General features: G+C 37.5%; 2 protein-coding genes across 2 annotated transcripts; both read right to left on the bottom strand.

Moving 5' to 3' along the window:
* Positions 1 to 1,408: 1,408 nt before the first annotated feature.
* Positions 1,409 to 8,991, bottom strand: LOC310737562 (uncharacterized protein). Its single transcript, XM_083561916.1, has one exon. It carries the CDS (start codon positions 8,904 to 8,906, stop codon positions 1,479 to 1,481), a length of 7,428 nt encoding a protein of 2,475 aa, XP_083418042.1. The 5' UTR covers positions 8,907 to 8,991; the 3' UTR covers positions 1,409 to 1,478.
* Positions 8,970 to 19,726, bottom strand: LOC310738449 (oxygen-regulated protein 1-like; the record flags this gene model as incomplete). Its single annotated transcript, XM_083563432.1, has 4 exons — positions 19,573 to 19,726; positions 17,064 to 17,712; positions 13,130 to 13,307; positions 8,970 to 10,426 (listed from the first exon to the last, which is right to left on the bottom strand). Coding segments are annotated over exons 2-4 (2,133 nt in total), but the record flags the coding sequence as incomplete, so codon positions are not given.
* Positions 19,727 to 21,206: the final 1,480 nt, after the last annotated feature.

Here is a 21,206-nt window from a genome sequence, read left to right as displayed (position 1 = left end):
TGCCCTCATTCAATAAAACTGACCAGTCTGTTAAAACAACCAGGTTAGGGAACAAAAAGGAAAATGCAGCTTCAAGTGTCACAAAGGCTGGGAATAGACTCATAACTAGGGGTACTCTAGTTGATGGATGAGGTGGGGCAAATTATTAATAGTTTGCTGATTTTCTCCTTCAATATTTTTGGGAAACATTTTTTATTTTGTCATAGATGTCATGCTATGATCTATTGAAGGTTCAGAAATAAAGTCTGTGCTGGTGGAATAATTACTTGCTTATTTAAAAACTTGGAAAAAGATATTGTACAATGTCAGGAAAAAAATTGGAGTGTGATGTGAGCAAATAGTCTTTACTTCTTGCAGAATCATCATAGATGATAGATTTCATCATAGATAAAAATGTTAAGTTCATGCAAGTAAAAATACGCAGCATTAAGTATTAATGTGTTAATTAAATTATCAAAGCGGTACCGTCTATAACACCACCATACAAGGATAGAAAACAGTGCTGTATATTATGTATTATTAAGAACACTTTCATGCACAATTTACACAATCATACAATCAGCCAATCATATGGGATCATTGCTATACATGCATTTTTATTTCTACTTACATAGATATGCATCAGGGTTATCAACAGACAGGTAAGTGATAGTCAAGATCTTTTCACAGGAGCATGATTTTTATGGGGCATATTTTTATTTTTATTTGACATTCCTACTATTTACCAACAAGAAAAAATTAAAACAACCAAATACGTAAATATGATTTAAATATCAGTAAGTTTGCAGAATGTTACATAAATAATATTTTCACTTCTTATAAGTTGTTTTGCACCTAAACCAGACATTTGCATAACAACATATTGCATGTAATATCACAATTACACATAGACTCAATGTCCACTACAAGAACACCTGTATACCTGCTCTTTTATGCAGTTCTCTAATCAACCAATCATGTTGGAGTAGCCTAATGTATAAAATGTCAGTACAGCTCAAGGGCTTCTATTTGTGTTTAATTGAAACACCAAAAATGGAAAAAGGATGGATGTATGTTTGGAACAGTTGGCTTGAGTAATTCAGGGTCTGCTGGTCTCTAGAGTTTTCACATAATGGTGAAATGATAGATTGTTTGGCGCTAACAGAAAAGGATATTGTATACTCTCAATCACTGTAGTCATGGTGAGCAGAAAAGCATCTCAGCATGCACAAACCATCAAGCCTAAATGCTGGTGGAGCACAACAAGAAAAGGCCACAGATTCCATGCTTATCAGCCAAGAACAAGAATTTGAAAATATCATGGACACAGCTTCAGCCAAACAGGACAGACAAAAATCAGAACATCTTTTACCCATGATATCAATGATTCCTTTTCATACAACAAAGACATAGACCACCATCTTCCCCATCTACAGTGGATTTTTTTTCCCTCACAAATGTTTGCTAAATATTTTATTTTCACTTCCTCTTAATGGTTTTTAATCTTCTTCATTTTCAACACTGCTCTCCTTGTATACTTCGGTTTCTGAATCCTCCCCATCCGCATCTTCTCCATCCTCAGAATCTGTGTACATTTTCACAGTAGACTTAATTGATGCTATTGTTCTTTTATCAGCTTGGTCATCTTTACACAGTGGCCATTTTGTTGGCTGTGTAGCAGGAATTTTTATCCCTTGGGTCTTTCCATATGTTTCAACAACAGGTTCAGTGTCATCCTCAGCTTCATCTCTGCCGTCATCTGACTCTGGAGTGTTTACCGAATAGACATTTACATTAAATCGTTTACTTCCAGATGTCTCTGTGTCTTGATTTAATTGCAACTTCTCTGAGTTTTGTTTTGTTTTAATATTGTATGTATTGATGACTGCTTCAGTAGTGTTACTTTCATGTGTTTCTCCATTTAAATTTTCTGGTGTTTCTCCATTTTCTAGACATTCACTGTCATTTGTTACATCTGTTATTGGTGCTAGTTTATTGGCAAAATAATCATATTTTGCTTTTCTCTCATCAACTGTTTCCTCATCTTCTGTAGTTCGACTATCTGCTGTTTCTCCATCTTCTGTTTTAGCCTCAGCTGTTTCTTCATTCTCTTCATTTTCAGTTTCAGTGGTCGTTTCACCAACAGTTTCTTCATCATCTCCTGTCTGTCCATCTGCTCTTTGATTATCTTCTGCTGTTTTAGCTTCACTTGTCTCATCAACCTCTTCCATCTTCGATTTGGGAAGCTTTTCATCTTCTTCTCTTCCCTCATCAGCTGTGTCATCATTTTCTGTCTCTCCATCTTCCGATGGTCCATCATCAGCTGTGTCATTATTTAGTGTCTGTCCATTTTCAACTGTGTTGTCATTTGGTGTCTCTCTTTCTTCTGCTGTTCCATCATCACCTGTGTAGTCATTTGCTGTCTCTCCATCTTTCGATGGTCCATCATCAGCTGTGTTGTCATTATTTAGTGTCTGTTTATCTTCAGCTGTTCCATCTTCAGCTGTGTTGTCATTTGGCGTCTCTCTATCTTCTGCTGTTCCATCATAATCTGTGTAGTTATTTGCTGTCTCTCCATCTTCTAATGGTCCATCATCAGCTGTGTCATCATTTAGTGTCTGTCCATCTTCATCTGTGTTGTCATTTGTTGTCTCTCTTTCTTCTGCTGTTCCATCATCATCTGTGTAGTCATTTGCTGTCTCTCCATCTTCCGATGGTCCATCATCAGCTGTGTTGTCATTATTTAGTGTCTGTTCATCTTCAGCTGTGTTGTCATTTGGCGTCGCTCCATCTACTGCTGTTTCATCATCAGATGTGCTGTCATTTGTTGTCTCTCCATCTTCTGATGGTCCATCATCAGATGTGATGTCATCATATAGTGTCTGCCCATCTTCTGCTGTTCCGTGATCAATCGTGTTGTTATTTGGTGTCTGTGCAGCTGCTGCTGTTTTATCACCAGCTGTTTCACCATCATCATCACTTTGACTTGTATCCATCTCTATAGTGTCTGCAGTTTTATAATTTGCTATTGCATTAGCTGTTTTTTCATTATCTGTATGTCCAGTTTTCTGTATATTCTCTACATTCATTCTGTCTCCAACAAAGTGCTTTAAAGCTTTAGTTTCAAGTGCTTCTCCATTCACCTTTCCTTCTCCTTCTCCTTTAACTATTTCACTATTAACAATCTCTTCTGCTACTTCAGATTTGGACCTCTCTGACTCTTCTGTTCTTTCATCATCTTTATTATTGTTTCCATTTTCTTCTGCTGCTTCATCTGTCTGCTCATCTTCCACCACTACAGCTTCAACAGACTTTCCTTCCTCTGATGTTCTGTCATCATGTGCTTCATCACATTCTGCAGTCTTGGCTTTAGTTGTGTTTCCACTATCTACAGTTTCATTAATATCTGATGTTTCATTATCATCTGTATCTCTGTTTTCAACATCACCTGCCACTGCATCATCCGCTTTTTCATCATCAGCAATTTCTGTGGTTTTAGCTGTAGGTGTTTCTTTATATTCTTCTGTTGCATCATCAGATGTATTTTCTACTGTTTGACTGTTACTTGTTTTTGTAGCTTCATCTTCTTCTTTTGGTTTAGCTTCACTCATATCTCCCACATCTGCCAAATTGTCCCTGCTAGTCTCTCTATCTTCAGTTGTTTCAGTTACTTCCCCATCTAATTTATCATTGTCTGTTTCACCTTCTTTTGCTGATTCATTGTTCATTGGATTAGCCCCTTCTGCAGACTCATGCTCAGTTATATCTCTATCTTCTGCAGGTTCAATGACCTTTTCCTCATCCAATAAGTCATCTTCACTGTTCTCCATGCTTATTTTCTTTATATATACATCTTCTTTAGCTGAATCATTTCCATCTCTTTGTTCTGTATCTGTGCTTTCACTTTTCTCTGCCTCTGCAGTATCATCTTCAACTGTTCCATCTTCTAAATATGTTATTCCATCTGATTTATGGTTAGCTCCCCTTTCTTCCTCTATTCCAGCTAATTCTCTTTTTTCTGCTGTATCAGGTTTCTCTGACATGTTGTTCCATGTAGTTTCAGCATCCTCATGCTTCTTGTTTTCATCCTTGTATATTTCTTCTCCTTCTTCAGGTTCAGATTCAGACATTTCTCCTTCTGTAACCTCAATGCCTTCATTTGTTTCTTCTTCTAATGACTCTTTTTTGTCTGTTTTGTCTTCTGCTGTCTCTTCTCCTGTTTCAACACTTGATGTTTTAACCTCATGTTGTTTGCTTTCCACAAAAGTTTGGGCATATTCAAGCACTTTATCATTTGATTTTTCAGATTCATTTTGTTCCTGTTCTAATAGTTTAAATTCACATTCTATCTCCTGCTTCACCTCCCTCTTGGAGCTGTCAAGTAAAGCATCTTCGACAAGATTTGGAAACTCTGTGAGTTGTTCTTTGTTTCCAGTTTCTATCACATTTTTTTTGCTATTTGAGGGAAGGTTTCTTTTTAAATGGAGAATATTTCTCAAATCAAAGTCTAATATTTTTGGAGCACAGTTCGAGACATCCATTGTTAACACAGGCTTTGGTGATGCTTTCTTTTTAATGCATGTGTCACATGGGCAGTGTTTATCATCGTTTGTTGCTGAGTTGTCGTCATCAGCGTACACTGCTGGATCTACAGAATGGTTGAGACTTACTTTTAGACGCCTGTGCCTTCGATTAGTTAAAACACTTGATCCACGTGACATGCTTTGTTTTGGTGGCTTAGGTCGTCCTGCATGACCCTGTATTTTTCTGAGTTCATTGTGTATGCTAGCTTGTATTCTTTTATGGACCTCATCTCTTAATTCACATATCATGATGTCAAGCTGCTCATTGTCATTTAAGTTCCAGCGGACTTTAATTTCAGCCATTGACGTGACATAATGTGTCATAAACTGCTTTTCTATTTTATTCAACAGATTCAGAACCCACACAGGATCGTGATCTTGAAAAACATTTTCTATTAACTCAGAATATTGCTCTGATGTTTGAGATTCTGATCTTGCATCTTCTTCATGGTCAGTTAGCTTTTGATCAGCAGTACTATAATTTCCATAGCTCTTGTTTAAAATGGAAGCTCTGTCAGTAAGTTCTCTTCGATAATTGTTTCTTCTGTCTGTCAAATCTGAGACAACATGCATATTCTCCTCAGCCCCATTCTCTGGTGTCCATCGGCTCCGACTTGCAATATCAGGGGTTGCTGGATCAGATTTTGTTTCAATTCCATTAAATGTCTTCTCTTTTGTATCAGTGTCTTGTTCATTTGTCAATATCTCAGTGGCATCACTTGCTGTATTTACTTGGGATTTTTGAGCCATCATGCTCTCATCAGCACTACTCTTTCCAGAGTCTTGGGAGCTACTGTTAAGATCTACCGCTGAGGATGGCTTGACATTGAATTTTTCATTCATAGACTGTTGTTTGGTACATTTGTTTTTCGGTATGATTGCTAATCTGTCCGAAGGATCACATAGCCAAAGGGATTGAAGCATGTTCATGAGGTCATTGTACTTTTCAGCTTTGTCATTCACATCCTTGGAATCAAAATCTAACAAGTGAAGGGTAACCAGGCTGTCTAAAAACCCTCTTGCGGATGTGCTAAGTTTTCTACAATAAACAGGAGATACTTCTGGTAAACTGTTACATCGGTCAAGTTTGGGACTAAGTAAAATTTTCATAAGCCGGACAGAAGAAGGGACTTCAGGAAAATAACAGGGTTGATTGTTTTCTTCAACTGCAAGCCCTTTCATAGTGTCTTTTATATCACCCACTGTGTCCTCATTATTCTCAACAACTGGATGCTCCTTTTGTGGCACAACTGCATCAGCTTCTCCATCACTTTCTTTTCCACTTCCATATTGTGTCACTTCTCTTGACATATTTAATGGTTCTCCTTCCTTACAGTTCTCATGGAATTCGTCCCCAACATCATATAAAGCACTATCTAGTGGAATTTTTTCCAACCACTCATTCACTACTTCTCTAGAAGAAGAACTCGGTAAGATAGATGGGACCAACTCACAGGAGTTCTTTTCTGCCTTCTGAGCCAAAGAGCTGCTGCTGTGTCTGCAAATAGAGTTACTGTTTTTTTCACTTTGGTTATCAATGGCATTCTGTCTACAATCTGTAGCACCCAGAGAACCATTTAATTTGTTGGTATTTTCATTTGATGGATTTGATCGATGATTTGAGACACCAAAGAAAATAACCGGCTCTGTGGATTTCTTCCCTGAAACTGTGGTTGAAGGTATATCTGCTGAATGTGGCCTTGAAATCTCTTCCTTTTGTTTTTTAAAGTGTCGGTAACCTGAAAGATTGCTTTTGGATCGTTCATCTACACTGTGACATTTGTCATTAACGTTACCATTTTGTCCATTTGCTTCCAAATGTAGCAGTGTATTGGATATATTTGGTTGGTCAGGCACTGCTGGGGAAGTTCTGCCTAAAATTTTAGAGGACCTGCTGCTCAAACTGTGATTGGAAGATTTCTTGGAGCTTTTTTTTGTAGATTTAGTGTTTGCCACTTCATTGTCTAATATTGCCTGAAAAGAGTTCTTCTGAGTGCAATCTGATTTCCTTGATATATCTGAGACAATTGTCCCTGTTGAACTTTTAGTGCTATCCTCTGGTGTTTGCCCGTACTGCTGATTTTTGTTTTCAATCGCTTTTGATGAATCTTTGCAACACATAGTTTTTGAGTTCAGATGTAATGTAGAATGTACTGAGGCCAAAGACACATTGGAGTCTTCTTCAACATTATCATCATCATATTCCTCTACAATCCCAATGGATACTGAAGCGCTTGCTGGAGTTAAAACCCTTTCAGAAGTGTGGTGAACTGAACTGTTAGAACTTTTGGATAAAGCACTGGACACCCTCTCTTCATTGTCAGCATTATTTGAATAGTCTGTCATGGATATCTTTAACCCAGACAGAGCAATATTAGACCTTCTATTGAAATTTTCAGTGTCAGTCTGTCCACCAGACAAAGCTGAAATATTGGATTCCATAGATCTAGAGGATACACTGGATTTGGTAGACATGCTACTTGCTGCTCTTTCCTCTATCTTTATATCACAAGCTTCCTCAGATTTAATATCATCGACATTTGGAGAACTGTTTGATATGCTTAACCTTTCATCTTTGGCAGACGTTCTAGATTCCGGAGACGTGGTGTTAAGATGTGGTTTCTTCACTTTTCTGTTTGATTGTGTATCTGACTTCTTTGATCTGACAAAGGTGTTAGATTTAGCAGAGACTGCAATAGGTGATCTCTCTACTACTTGTTCTGTGTTTGGTATTTGGGGTTCTTCATAACATTCTAAAACAGACGTTTTCTTTAAAGGTTTAGATTCATTTTTAGATTTAGATTCATTAGATTCATTTTTTAATTTTGAAGAGACATAAGCTTTTGCTGACATAGGGGTTGGTGCTCTCTCCTGGGTTTGGTTATTGGACTTGTTGGACAGAGAGGACATGTGAGATTTAAAAGACATAGAACTTGCATTCCTTTCATCTTTTGTTTCCTCATATGCATATGTTTCCTGAAGTAAAGCTTCTGTTGGTGCTGTATCTAACCCATCAATTGCACAATTAGATCTATCCGAAAGAATGGATTTAAAATGCATGGCACTTGTTGCTCTTTCTCTGTTGCCGATATCTTTATTTGTATCTTTTTTAGAAGCCTTTGCTTTTGACCTTCTAGATCTTGGCGATCTTATCAACAATGCATTTTCTGACCTTTGACCACTGTGTTTTGTTTCATCGTCCACATTTTCACATGGGACACCAGAAACTGCTGACTCCATAGATTCAACTGATGTGATGGACATAACGCTTGCTTGTCTGTTTTCTGGATGGTCACATTCCTGTGCTGCTTCTGAAATCTTTTCAGATTTTTCAGAAACACTTGATTTTAAAGACATTGCACTTGGAGATCTTTCCTCTTTTTCCCCCATACCTGTACTTGACATAATGCATGTAGGTCTCTTTTCTGTATGGTTGCATTGCCTTGCTGTTTCCAAAATCATGCATTTTTCTAATTCTTTTGAAACTGAAGACAATTTACTTAAAGGTCTTCCCTCTATTCCCCCTGCAGCTGTTTCCAGCATTTCTGACTTATTTGATTGTGTGGGGGTAATTGATTTTGTGAACATTGTGCTGGTAGCTTGCTCTTCTGATTTGTCTTTGAAATCATCAGACTTGTCCGGCATAGCTCCAGAAGTTTTGGCTCCCTTTGATAGATCTGAATCACTGAAATTAGAAGGCATTACATTTATGTATCTCTTGTATCTCTGCAGTTGCTCTATATTTTCAGCTGTATTATTATCTTTTCCATCACCTGTTTTGGTATTTGCTGATCTTACAGAAGGAGCAGATTTACAAGATTTAGAACTTTTTCTTTTTAGCCTTTTCTCCTCTAAAAGATCTGCTTCTTTAGTGCCCATGGTTGAAACCATTGTTGTATTTGACCTTGAAGCAATATTAGAGTTATTTGATTTTGCACTTGGAGCACAGTTCTCTATTGCATCTTCTACTCCATTACTAGAATTAGGGTTGCTATCAAAGATATATGATGTTTTAGATTTTACAGAAACATCAGATTTACCAGACATATTACTTGGTACTCGCTCCTTTAAAAGTCCAGTATCCATGTCTACTGGCATTCCAGCTGAAACTTTAGATGTTCTTGATTGATCTGATGTATTTGTCTTGATTGACAAAGCACTTTTTAGGCTTTCAGATGACTCTACTTTCACAAGGTTAACAGAAGTTGCTTCTAAGACACTAGATTTGACAGACATGATGTTAGGAGATCTGTCTTCTATTGAGTCTTTCATTCCTGTAAACTCAGAAGTCTTCAGATCTGACATTTGTGATGATTGTGATACCATTGACAGTGCATGAGGCATTTCCTCCCCTGCCTGGTCTTCAGTCGCCTCACCTTGTTTATATGTAACTGTTGATTGTTTTGAGATTGTAGATGCAGAGGAATCAGCAAATGTGGCAAGTGATGTCACTTCAATATTCTCTTCTTTTATTGAATATTTTTGAGTTGAATTGCTGATTTTAAGAAATTCTTGTTCATCTACGACAGAATTATTGGAATTGTTTAAATGGGCATGTCGATTTGGTGGTGTTGACAAGCCTTTTGATCTTTTATTTTTATTTGACCGAGAAGTTTCTACAGTATCCCCTGAAATGTCATCACATGTTTTTGACAAATCAGATGCTGTTCTCATGCCAGTTTCTGTATATAAGAAATCTTCTGATTGATTGATTGCCTTAAGTTTCTCTTCAGATATATCATTTTCCATAGCCACATCTATTGATTCTTTTTGTTGACACTCATGTGGTGGAGAGGAAGGTGCATTTTTTTTATCTTGGTCAACAGTTTCCTGTGTTTCTCTCACTACAAACCTTCTGAAGGATTTGGATTTCACTGAACAACATGAAGCTGTGCTTGATGCCCTAGTTGATAAAGGCTGTTTCGGAGATTCCAGTGGCTTAGAGGGTGTGAATGAATAAGGGCTCACTTTAGTATTTCTGTTTTTTTCATCATTCTCTTCAATACTTTGGGATGTAGAAATATCACATTCATCATTATCTTCATCCTCTTTAAAAGTTGCCAGAATATCTGAGGAATTGGTTTCAACAGATAAAGGCCTCTCATCCTCCCTTGTATGCTGAATCTTTTTAGAGGGAACTTTTTCAGTGCATGCATGAGGGCTTTCATTTTCTTCATGCTTCTCATCAGCATAGCCTGCTTTCTTTGCCTTCGTTGAAACAGAACACACTCCACTACGATTGCAGCAACGACTAATGGTGCGATATCTAACTATGTTGTCACCGTTGTCCCCCTCTACAACCCTCTGCTGAATGCAGGTTTCCTTTTTTACTACTTGCTCAGTGTATTCCTCACATGATGTTGTATGTATACTGTCAAAAGATTCTTTCTTGCATTTTAGTTTATGCGATGGAGCACTTGAGCAAGAGGATCCGATGTGTCCCAGAGTTTCTTGCTCACTAAGGGCTGGATCGTTCCAAATGTCATACTTCTCACAGTGTGTGCAGCAGTGTTGACAATGTGGCTCTTCCATATTCTTCTGGTAAAGTTTGGAAATGCACACATCATCAATGTCACTAGCAGACAGGGACTCTGCCGCTGAGCAACTTTCGCCATAGCTACTGTGAGGAGAGTACAGATTGTTTTGTCCCGGAAAGGACACATTAAAAGTGCATGAGGATTTCTTAATCTCAGTAGAGCAGTGTAATGTCTCATCATTTAACAGTCGAAACCGCACTTTCATCTCCATTGACAAGCTACCATCTTTATTCACAAGTACCCGTTTTTCGATGTCTTCATCCAGCGTATTCTTTCTGGCTTTAGGATAAGGATCTGGTGATTTCTTCGATTTTACTCCATTGTTGACTGAAAAATGAAAGATAAATATTACACTAAATATAGTAAATATGGGTTAAATCATTTGATGTAGCAATAAAGTTTAAATTCTGATGAAAATATCTAAAAATATATTGTCTTTACATAGCATGGTCATGGGCCACAAAAATTTTTTTATTGCTTTTGAACATGAATTTTCACTAATTTGATGGATGTCATGATAATTCAGCAGTTAAAAGTAACTCTAGTACACTTAGTCAAGCATTTAGCTTCCCAGGACTGACAAAGTACAATATAAATGTAGTCTACTTGTTTCACAAAACTGTACATTTATTTATTTTTCAAGAAGAAAGGTATACTAAAAATACTTTAATTAAACAACTGAGACCATGACTTTTAATATATATGAAATGGGAACAATTAACAACTGTGTCTTATCCAGTTAACATTTAACTTATGCTTTATGCAAAAAGAAAACCGCATACCGCATATCAAATGTCATTGTCAGAGAATGCGGGTGACTAGGTGAGTGAGGACCCAAATGCAGGAGGGTTAACAGGGGTATGGAGAAAACAGGCTTTAATCAGAATCAGAATCAGGTTTATTGGCCAAGTGTGTTGACACACAAGGAATTTGGTTCCAGCTATTAGTGACTCTCAAAAGTACAGACATAAATAAAACTATACATTGAGCTTGGACTATACAAGACAAAACAGGCAAGACAAGACAAAAACAGACTATACAAGACAATTCAGATAATGTGAGACAATATTGACAGTATGAGTATTAAATAGGGATACAGATTATACAACAGATCAGTTGTGTACATAAAGTGTGAGAGTGCATGGTAGTGCAAATGACAGTACTGTGCGTCAAGTACGATAAAGAGTTACTTTAGAACTTTGTACAATATACAGCAGCCATAGTGTGTGTAACATATATGGATAATTTAATGACTAACAGTTCTGATGCAGTCACTTATAGATATTCTATGAAGCATGTAATATATTTATGGTGAGTTGTTAATGAGGTTGATTGCCTGGTTAGAGAAACTGTTTCTGTATCTGGCAGTTTTGGTGATCAAAGTTCTGTAGCATCTGCCAGAAGGGAGGAGCTGAAAGATTTTGTGTCCAGGGTGCGAAGGGTCAGTAGTGATTATTCCTGCCCGGTGTCTGGTTCTTGTATGGTACAGGTCCTGGAGAGTGGGCAGGGAAGCACCAATAATTTTCTCTGCTTTTTTAACAGTTTTTTTACAGTCTGTTCCTATCCTGTTTTGTTGCTGTAACCTGAGCAATGGGGCAAGGCAAAAACACAGTCCAAAAAGAGTCCAGGGTCAAAAACACAGGTAAACAGGGCGATGCAGGGAAGACAAAAACAAAACCAGAAGCAGCGCAGAACAGGGGTCAGGATCAGGATCAAGAAGTGCGTGCCGCGGAACCGGAAGATTCTGACAGTACCCCTGCCCCCCCTCCCACCCTCCGCGACTGTCTCCAGACAGCCGTGTTTTGTCCGATGTCTCCGGAATAAGAGACGTCAGACTGAAGAGGCAAGGCCTCGCAACCCGCCCTCTGCGGAGGTCTGGACCACAGCTCAGCAAAACCCAGTGCCCAGGCAAACACCTTGGAGAAACCAGGGGGTGGAGCAACGTAGTCAGTAAAGATTGGGCCCTCGGCGGCACTCAGGAGCGGAGTGCCGCGCCGCCCTCGGCGGGACTCCGGAGCGAAGCGCCACCCTCGGCGGGACTCTGGAGCGGTGCGCCGCCCTTGGCGGGACAGGACAGGCTTAGGGGCATGCTCGGCAGGGCAGACAGGCATAGAGGTGATCTTGGCAGGTTGGAAGAGCGGGGCGACATCCCCAGTCAGGCAGAAAGGCTGAGGTTGGGCAGCCCTCCCAGCCGAGCTCAGGGGCCAGATGGACAGCCGTTTAAGGAGGTTATTTAAAACCACCTGGTTTGCCATTGATTGTTCATGATGCACCTGAAAATACTCTGCTGGGGGCCGAACTTCAAAATGCCATTTCAGTTGGGTCCCTGAATTGCCGGTCTGCGGCGGAGCAAGGCCCAATGCTTTAATACATCTGTTGGGTCCATCTTTTGGCCCACAGGGGTATAGAGAAAACAGGCTTTAATAGAGAAACAACCTAAGCAATGGGGCAAGGCAAAAACACAGTCCAAAAACAGTCCAGGGTCAAAAACACAGGCAAACAGGGCGATGCAGGAAAGACAAAAACAAAATCCAAAACAGTCCAAGATTAAGAGAGCCGGCAAAACAGAATCATGACGGGCAAAGTAGAAACAAAAACCGAAAAACAGTCCAGCATTCAAACAAGAAGCAAAGCAGAACTGGGGTCAGGTTCAGGATCAGGAATCCAAAGAAGACAGTGTGGCGTGAATAATCCCAGAGACTTTAGGAAGCCCGGTGAGTTAATCTGGCCCCGAGCTAAACTCTTTAGTGTACTTAAATACCGGAGGCGCGGGAAAAACTACAAGATGGCACCCGACCCGGAAGTGCGCCCTGCGGAACCGGATGATCCTGACAGTCAAAGTAATTCAGTCTGGAGTGCACTTCAATATACATATTTATTCAAAATAGCCTGTTTATGCTTATCTTTCAATTTACCCAGCAAAGACCAGCTTTTCAACTTTCCAAAGTTAATTGCATAATAAATATCAGATTTATGATTGCTGACCAGAAAACAAAAATCTAGTTACATTAAAAATATTAATTAGCATACCATTTTTCTTGTACCCCTGATCCTCTTTGCAGGTATTAGACTGTGGCTTCAGGATCAATTTTGGAAGCTTATCTTCAGAATTCTTTTGGAAACTGTCCGTAAAAAGTGGGTGGAATGGTTCACGGCCCACACAAACTAAAACACCGGGGCCCTGTAAGAGACTCTGGATGCTGTCAACCTGAAACAGAGTACAGCATTTTAGATGTGGGTAGATTAATAATTATGAACAAAAAACACATAGAGAATAACTTTATACTGTTTTAATAGAACAATAACCTAACCCAGGACCTGGTGAGGAACTAGAGCATAAAAGCCCTGCCATACACATTGAATGGTTCCAGGAAGTGCAAACATCTGTGTTACTAATTTCCCCACACCTTCTTACTAATAATTTAAACAGCAGTTTAATAGCAGTAATTATATATACAGTGCCTTGCGAAAGTATTCGGCCCCCTTGAACTTTGCGACCCTTTGCCACATTTCAGGCTTCAAACATAAAGATATGAAACTGTATTTTTTTGTGAAGAATCAACAACAAGTGGGACACAATCATGAAGTGGAACGAAATTTATTGGATATTTCAAACTTTTTTAACAAATAAAAAACTGAAAAATTGGGCGTGCAAAATTATTCAGCCCCTTTACTTTCAGTGCAGCAAACTCTCTCCAGAAGTTCAGTGAGGATCTCTGAATGATCCAATTTTGACCTAAATGACTAATGATGATAAATAGAATCCACCTGTGTGTAATCAAGTCTCCGTATAAATGCACCTGCACTGTGATAGTCTCAGAGGTCCGTTTAAAGCGCAGAGAGCATCATGAAGAACAAGGAACACACCAGGCAGGTCCGAGATACTGTTGTGGAGAAGTTTAAAGCCGGATTTGGATACAAAAAGATTTCCCAAGCTTTAAACATCCCAAGGAGCACTGTGCAAGCGATAATATTGAAATGGAAGGAGTATCAGACCACTGCAAATCTACCAAGACCTGGCCGTCCCTCTAAACCTTTAGCTCATACAAGGAGAAGACTGATCAGAGATGCAGCCAAGAGGCCCATGACTGCACAAATCTGGCCTTTATGGAAGAGTGGCAATAAGAAAGCTATTTCTTAAAGATATCCATAAAAAGTGTCGTTTAAAGTTTGCCACAAGCCACCTGGCAGACACAACAAACATGTGGAAGAAGGTGCTCTGGTCAGATGAAACCGAAATCAAACTTTTTGGCAACAATGCAAAACGTTATGTTTGGCGTAAAAGCAACACAGCTCATCACCCTGAACACACCATCCCCACTGTCAAACATGGTGGTGGCAGCATCATGGTTTGGGCCTGCTTTTCTTCAGCAGGGACAGGGAAGATGGTTAAAATTGATGGAAAGATGGATAGAGCCAAATACGGGACCATTCTGGAAGAAAACCTGATGGAGTCTGCAAAAGACCTGAGACTGGGACGGAGATTTGTCTTCCAACAAGACAATGATCCAAAACATAAGGCAAAATCTACAATGGAATGGTTCACAAATAAACATATCCAGGTGTTAGAATGGCCAAATCAAAGTCCAGACCTGAATCCAATCGAGAATCTGTGGAAAGAACTGAAAACTGCTGTTCACAAATGCTCTCCATCCAACCTCACTGAGCTCGAGCTGTCTTGCAAGGAGGAATGGGCAAAAATTTCTCTCGTCTCTCGATGTGCAAAACTGATAGAGACCTACCCCAAGCGACTTACAGCTGTAATCGCAGCAAAAGGTGGCGCTACAAAGTATTAACTTAAGGGGGCTGAATAATTTTGCACGCCCAATTTTTTATTTGTTAAAAAAAGTTTTAAATATCCAATAAATTTCGTTCCACTTCATGATTGTGTTCTACTTGTTGATTCTTCACAAAAAAATTACAGTTTTATATCTTAATGTTTGAAGCCTGAAATGTGGCAAAAGGTCGCAAAGTTCAAGGGGGCCGAATACTTTTGCAAGGCACTGTATTTATATATATATATATATATATATATATATATATATATATATATATATATATATATATATATATATATATATACAGAGAGAGAGAGAGAGAGAGAGAGAGAGAGAGAGAGAGAGAGAGAGAGAGAGATAATAATCAGAATGGCACATAGAAGACTGAAGGTGATTCTGTAAAAAAAAGTTTTCTTGTATTTTAAAGAAATATTCAGGCATACTGTAATTACTTTGTTTTGGTAGATTTTTTTATCAATATTAAAATATTAAATATGTGATATTAAAAATACCTCAGAAGCAGTATTTTACTTACTAATGCCATATATGCTTGCTTTGCAACTCTCTAAAACGCACTGCAGATAATGAATCAAATGTACTTAATAGAAATCTCGAAAGATACATTTCTGAGCAGCTCACACTTTATGTTTGCAAGCCATTGACCTCGTTCTGTTGGATCAAAATAGCTCTGACTTGAGCAAGATTAATAGTTATTTTACAGCATGTTGGAATATCACTAAAGGAAAATTTATTCTAATAGAATGCTTTCTATTAGATAAATATATGAAGACAACATTTGAAAATATGATACATAAACATAAAGAAAATGTTTATTAAGAGTAAGGCTGAAATTAGCATTTAAAAAATCTCATTTTTGACTTATATCTTTGGAATTTAGTATCTGCTCTTCCTTTTACTAACTTGATCAAGACCATTTTACTTTTAAACATTACAGAACTAGCTACATCCTTTGTCCTAGCCATTTAAATCATTATTTAATATAATCTATATCTCTAATATCATTATATCTCAGGTAATACATTTTGTCATGTACAGTACCACTTAATCCTGCTATATCGTATTTCTTGTTCTCTGAGGTAAACTTTTAACTGCTGTCAACAAAGTTGTGTCTGGAACCTTTGTAAGATTTACTGCTGCACTGCACTTGTGCCATTCCTGCTGGCATTTTTGTATCAATCAGGCCCCTGTGGAGAGGTGTGTGCTGCTTTACAGCATGTTTTCTCTGGGAAGTACATGCCTGTGGCCAGCAATGCCAAGCAAAAGCCAGAGGTCTGCTGAGTTCAGTCCTGATTAGCAGGAAAAGCCTGGATCAGCTCCAGACATGTTGTACACTACAGACCAAGTCCTTACTTAAAGTGACAGCACTCCAACTTTGTCCTTAATGACACTGGGAAAGTATGTATAATTTAATACCTCTTGGTTGTATTTGAATACTTGAATTTGTATAATGCGTAGTAAAGTTCATCAATATTAGAACTAATACCACAATTAGTGTTTGTTTCCTTTCTGTTTCTCCACTTACTCTTCTCCTACTAGCCAATCAAAATGATCCTGAGGTTTCATACCTTAGCCACACCTGCTATAACACTTCTTTATAGACCTCCAAGCCACAATTTCCTTTGTGTTCTGCTACAGATTACCCCATTTAACATAAACACATCTAATCTGCTTGTCAATTCACATAATTGTATTTCAATTGTATGATTTGTATTTGTGTTATTTAGAATAAAAAAGTTCAAACAGGATACAAGGAAATTATTTACAATGAGCAATGGAACTGTACGCCAAAACAACAAAACACTATATTTTTTCACCACAAGAGGCCTCTGTATTGCAATAGGTCAGCCCTATTAAGTAGATTATTTCATAAAATATTTGCATCTGAAACGTTTCATTTGTTTTGTTCTCATCTATAAAGTTACTATGGTTCAATAAAAAAACTGAAAAAAAAGCTGAACAAATTAAGTAAACTAATATAACTCAAACACAAGACATGTATTATTTTTGCTTCCTGATGCAATTCCCTTAAGATCTTGCCCATAGCATAATTATTTCGGTCAAGAAAAGTGTTTATCAAATGATAAAGATATGTTATATGATGTAATTAAACCCAAACAGTGCTAAAAACACTTTTTACAACTAAAGAACATTCAGAGTGGTTTTACCTTGCAACCATCCAGTGTGTATAGCTTTCTGATGAGACAATGCATGAGATCAGAAACATCATCCATAAAGACACTAAGACTGTGCACAGGCTTGCGGTGTAGCAGAATGGTTTTCTGGATGGACGGGTTGCTATTCTTCACAAGCACAATCCTTTTGCAGTGCTTGTGGGTGTGATGATGATGGCGCTGACTGTGGTTTTGATGGGCAACACTGTCTACCAGATTCCCCTCTGGACGCATGGGCCTTCTGGGTGTATGTTGCTGACTTGGGCTTTGAGCTTGGAACCATAAAGCAGAGTGATTCCCTGAGACTTCTGAAGTCACTGGCATGGCCTGCTGAGATTCTGAACACAAGGAACATCTCCGATTCTCCAGCTGCTCCAAGTGTGTTGAGGCAAATGTGCTTTTGTGCGGTAATACAAGGTTATGCCCAGCAGTAAAAGATGACTTTTCCACAACCGCATCAAAACACTGAAAGCTGTGCTTATGTGAAGTCATCTTGCACAAAGACACCAGTGAGTCAGGAGTCCTGAGTCAAAGTGTATGATAGTCACATAAGAACAGGATAGGTTATGTACTCTGGCAGGCAGGTGTCCATTTTCTTTTCTCACATCTGTAGCCAGGATGTCCACATACAACCACTCTTTTACTGAAAAAAAAAGCATTGAACAACAAATATACAGTTATATAATATCATTAAGTAATTACTGTTCAGTTATACATCTCCAGTGAACAAGTTCTCCAACCATGGTGTATCTGGATGCTATTACAGGAACACTGGACATGAGATGGGAATAACCTGGATTTTATGCCAGTTTAAACTCATGTGGACATGCAGCACTTCTCCAGCTCAGGGTTGAACCATCTACTGCTTCATGCTGTGCCCACATCCAAGTAAATATCTGATTATTTAAGGCACTAAGAAAGTTAGATTGAATAATCAAGCCTAATGAGATTAAAGGTTTGTTTAGAGATTTTGTAAACTTATTATATGTTCCTGGTCTTAAAGAGATTATCATTCTCTGTTTAGAACAAACAAAAAAGTTTACTACTTGTTCACTAAAATATATTTTTTAAAGTGGCCTTGATGACAAATCAATGAAAATCTATGCATAATAAAGACATTATTTTACTCCAAACACACTATAAAGTGAATTTACACATTCCAAGATTATAACTTTTTTTTGCATGAAGCATGAAAGAATTTATTGATGCTTGACCCCTGAGCCACAGCCAGTATCAGAAATGAAAGACTAAAAGTAAGAAAAGATTAAATAGCAGATATGTTGCGCCATCCGACTTAAAGAGCTTACCTTCATTTACAAACATGCTGAGGCTGCAGCAAATGCTTATAGGCTATTAAAAGGACAAGGACAATGTATGTAATCCACCAAAACACTAAAGTATTAAACATTTCTTTGATTTCAACAGCCTGGAATACACATATCTTATCATATCTATATCTATATCTAAATAAAATCTTTTTTTTTTTTTTATCTGCATTTATTTTCAATTCAAATCTTGTGAAAATTTAGGGAAAGTAATGTTTATTTACAATGTACTGTCTAAATTATGCAGAACCCATATAGTAAAAAATAAAAGATAAAGTGCCCTGGACATTTGTGTATGTATGTAAAATTAAAATATATTCAGAAGAGCATATATATATATATGCTCTTCTGAATATATTTAAATTTTACATATATAGACAGTATTTAGACAGTACATTGTAAATAAACATTACTTTCCCTAAATTTTCACAAGATTTGAATTGAAAATAAATGCAGATAAAAAAAAAAAAAAGATTTTTAACAGACTAATTTTCTGACAAAAACATAATGCATGCTGCTAAAGTTTGAACTTAAGAAAAGACGCAAGTGTGACATTATTTATGTATTTGTTTGTTTGTTTGTTTATTTATTATTTTAATTGATATACTTTCCTTGCACACACTGTACCGTTTTCAAAAATAAAACCATAAAGAGAAATGCTCAACAAACATTACATTTCTTTTATTACTGTTTATTATTAGCTGGTACGAATGAATAGCATATAATTATACACCAGTTATTTCTGATCCATTCATTTGATTAGATGAATGCTGTTCCAAAAGTGCAACAGCACTGCAACATTTCACTGTTCATTTCACATCAAGTGTCTGTGTTCAATAAACAAAATCCCATTCTAGCAGCAGTTTGTTATTACTACATGTACTACAGGATCAGTCAATGTGTGTGTGTGTGTGTGTGTGTGTGTGTGTGTGTGTGTGTGTGTGTGTGTGTGTGTGTGTGTGTGTGTGTGTGTGTGTGTGTGTGTGTTGCATGGCTTCTCAAAATGCACTAACTAGCTGTGACACCTTTAAGAATAGTTTTTGCCCTGGATCAGGAAATATATATAAACAAAATATTTGTGCACATTGCATCTGAAGTTTTAGTCTTTTTTTATATACTTGTTAAAAGTAATATCAAAGGTTTAATATGTACAAAATGATTCACAAGAAAATACTCACTGTGTCTACAACCATGATGTTTCAGTCTCTAAAGCAATTGGGAAAACTGATCCATGGCAGGAATAAAAATGTTTCTACATGCAGTAAAGAAAAAGCTGCAGCAAACTCCAAGCTTCAAAGCCATGCTTCATCTGAGAACTGCCCTGCTCATTGGGGCCTTGAGATACTAAGGATAGAATTAAAAGCCTAGCTAATCACCCTGATGGAATTAAAATCTGCTGAGGCTTTGAACACATGACAGGCTCTACACCATTCCACAAAAAAGGGATATGTTTAGTGTAGGTTCGGAGAATTAATGAGAGAAGACAACAATAAAATTTAGATTGCCATTAAATTACATTTACCTCCATTCATAAGTAACAAATTCATAATTAATTTGTGCATGTTTACAAATGTGAAATTAGAAGCAATGACAAGCTCATGCACATGCACCATCTTTTTGGTGCCTTTTGAAGAAAAAATAATAATATGGCAGTGACAGCAACCAGGATTGACAAGAAAGTAACACAAAGATGCTTCCAACATGAAGCCCTGGTTTTAGGTCAGCAACGCTAAGATGTGTCAAAGTAATTGTATTTGTCTCTCCGGGTAGTCTCTGAAACAACAGCTTTACCACAAGACCACAAGCCTCATGCATTTTGTAGTAATTTAGTAAAGGCAAGTCAAAGTGTGTATTCTTGCCTAGCCATCTTTCTGTATATCAATAGGAATCTGGCTAAGCAAAATGACCAGTGGATTTTTTTAAGCTACCTTCTGAGTCACAGAAACAGGAAGTGACATACTAGCAAAAGAATTTATAATAACAGATACCTATAGACCTAAAGAAGATCCCTGGCTAAAAAAGACAGGGAATTTTTCCAGGCATAGGAATTCAGTGTATAAAAGCAAGTGAGTAAAGGGTGAGTAAAGATTATTTATTTTTTTTAATAGATTCAGTGTCTTTCTGTCTGTTTCACTGTTAAACTCTTTCACTTTCTCACCCAGAGATCAAGTTCTCAGACCAAACACGTGACACTCAGGCTTAGCCACTGCTGCCTCCATCAGTACATCAAACCTGATTACTGAGAAGTTCTTAAATGAACTCCTGCTATGTTTGTCATTTCCTGTTATATTTATTTTACTCTTTATTTTGCATGATTGAAGGGATAATTTATGCAAATACTTTTTTATGCTAATTACGAAACAACATTGACATTTTAGTACTTTGTTTTTGCCTTTTTTGCCTTCTGTCAGTAGAGATAAAAAATATTTTTGTTTCCTCTTTGTTTCCTTTAAAGGTGAAAAAAAGACAAGTAGCTGTACAGTAAAAAAAAAATTATATGATATGATATTTATATGCAAATTTATATGATATGTAATACTGACGGGAAATACCAAGTACACAGTAAATGCTAAATATTAGTTAGACTATGTTGATATTAATATGATGCTAATTTATCATGCAGTTTAAATAATTCATGGCAAATGCAATGCAACACAATATTTCGTTTAGTATTGCGAGTTTGCTTGTTTGTCTGTTTGCTTTCACAATACATTTGCAGACAAATGATATTACCTAGTGCAAACTGAAAGATTGTTTCTTGCCTAGCTTTATTAAGATGCATGACAAATTATACAGCTTGTACACTGTACAA

The sequence above is a fragment of the Silurus aristotelis genome, assembly GCF_946808225.1.
Source record: "Silurus aristotelis genome assembly, chromosome: 15".
Classification (NCBI taxonomy): domain Eukaryota; kingdom Metazoa; phylum Chordata; class Actinopteri; order Siluriformes; family Siluridae; genus Silurus; species Silurus aristotelis.
The sequence above is the reverse complement of the archived record's forward strand: the minus strand, read 5'-3'. Positions and strand labels throughout refer to the sequence as shown.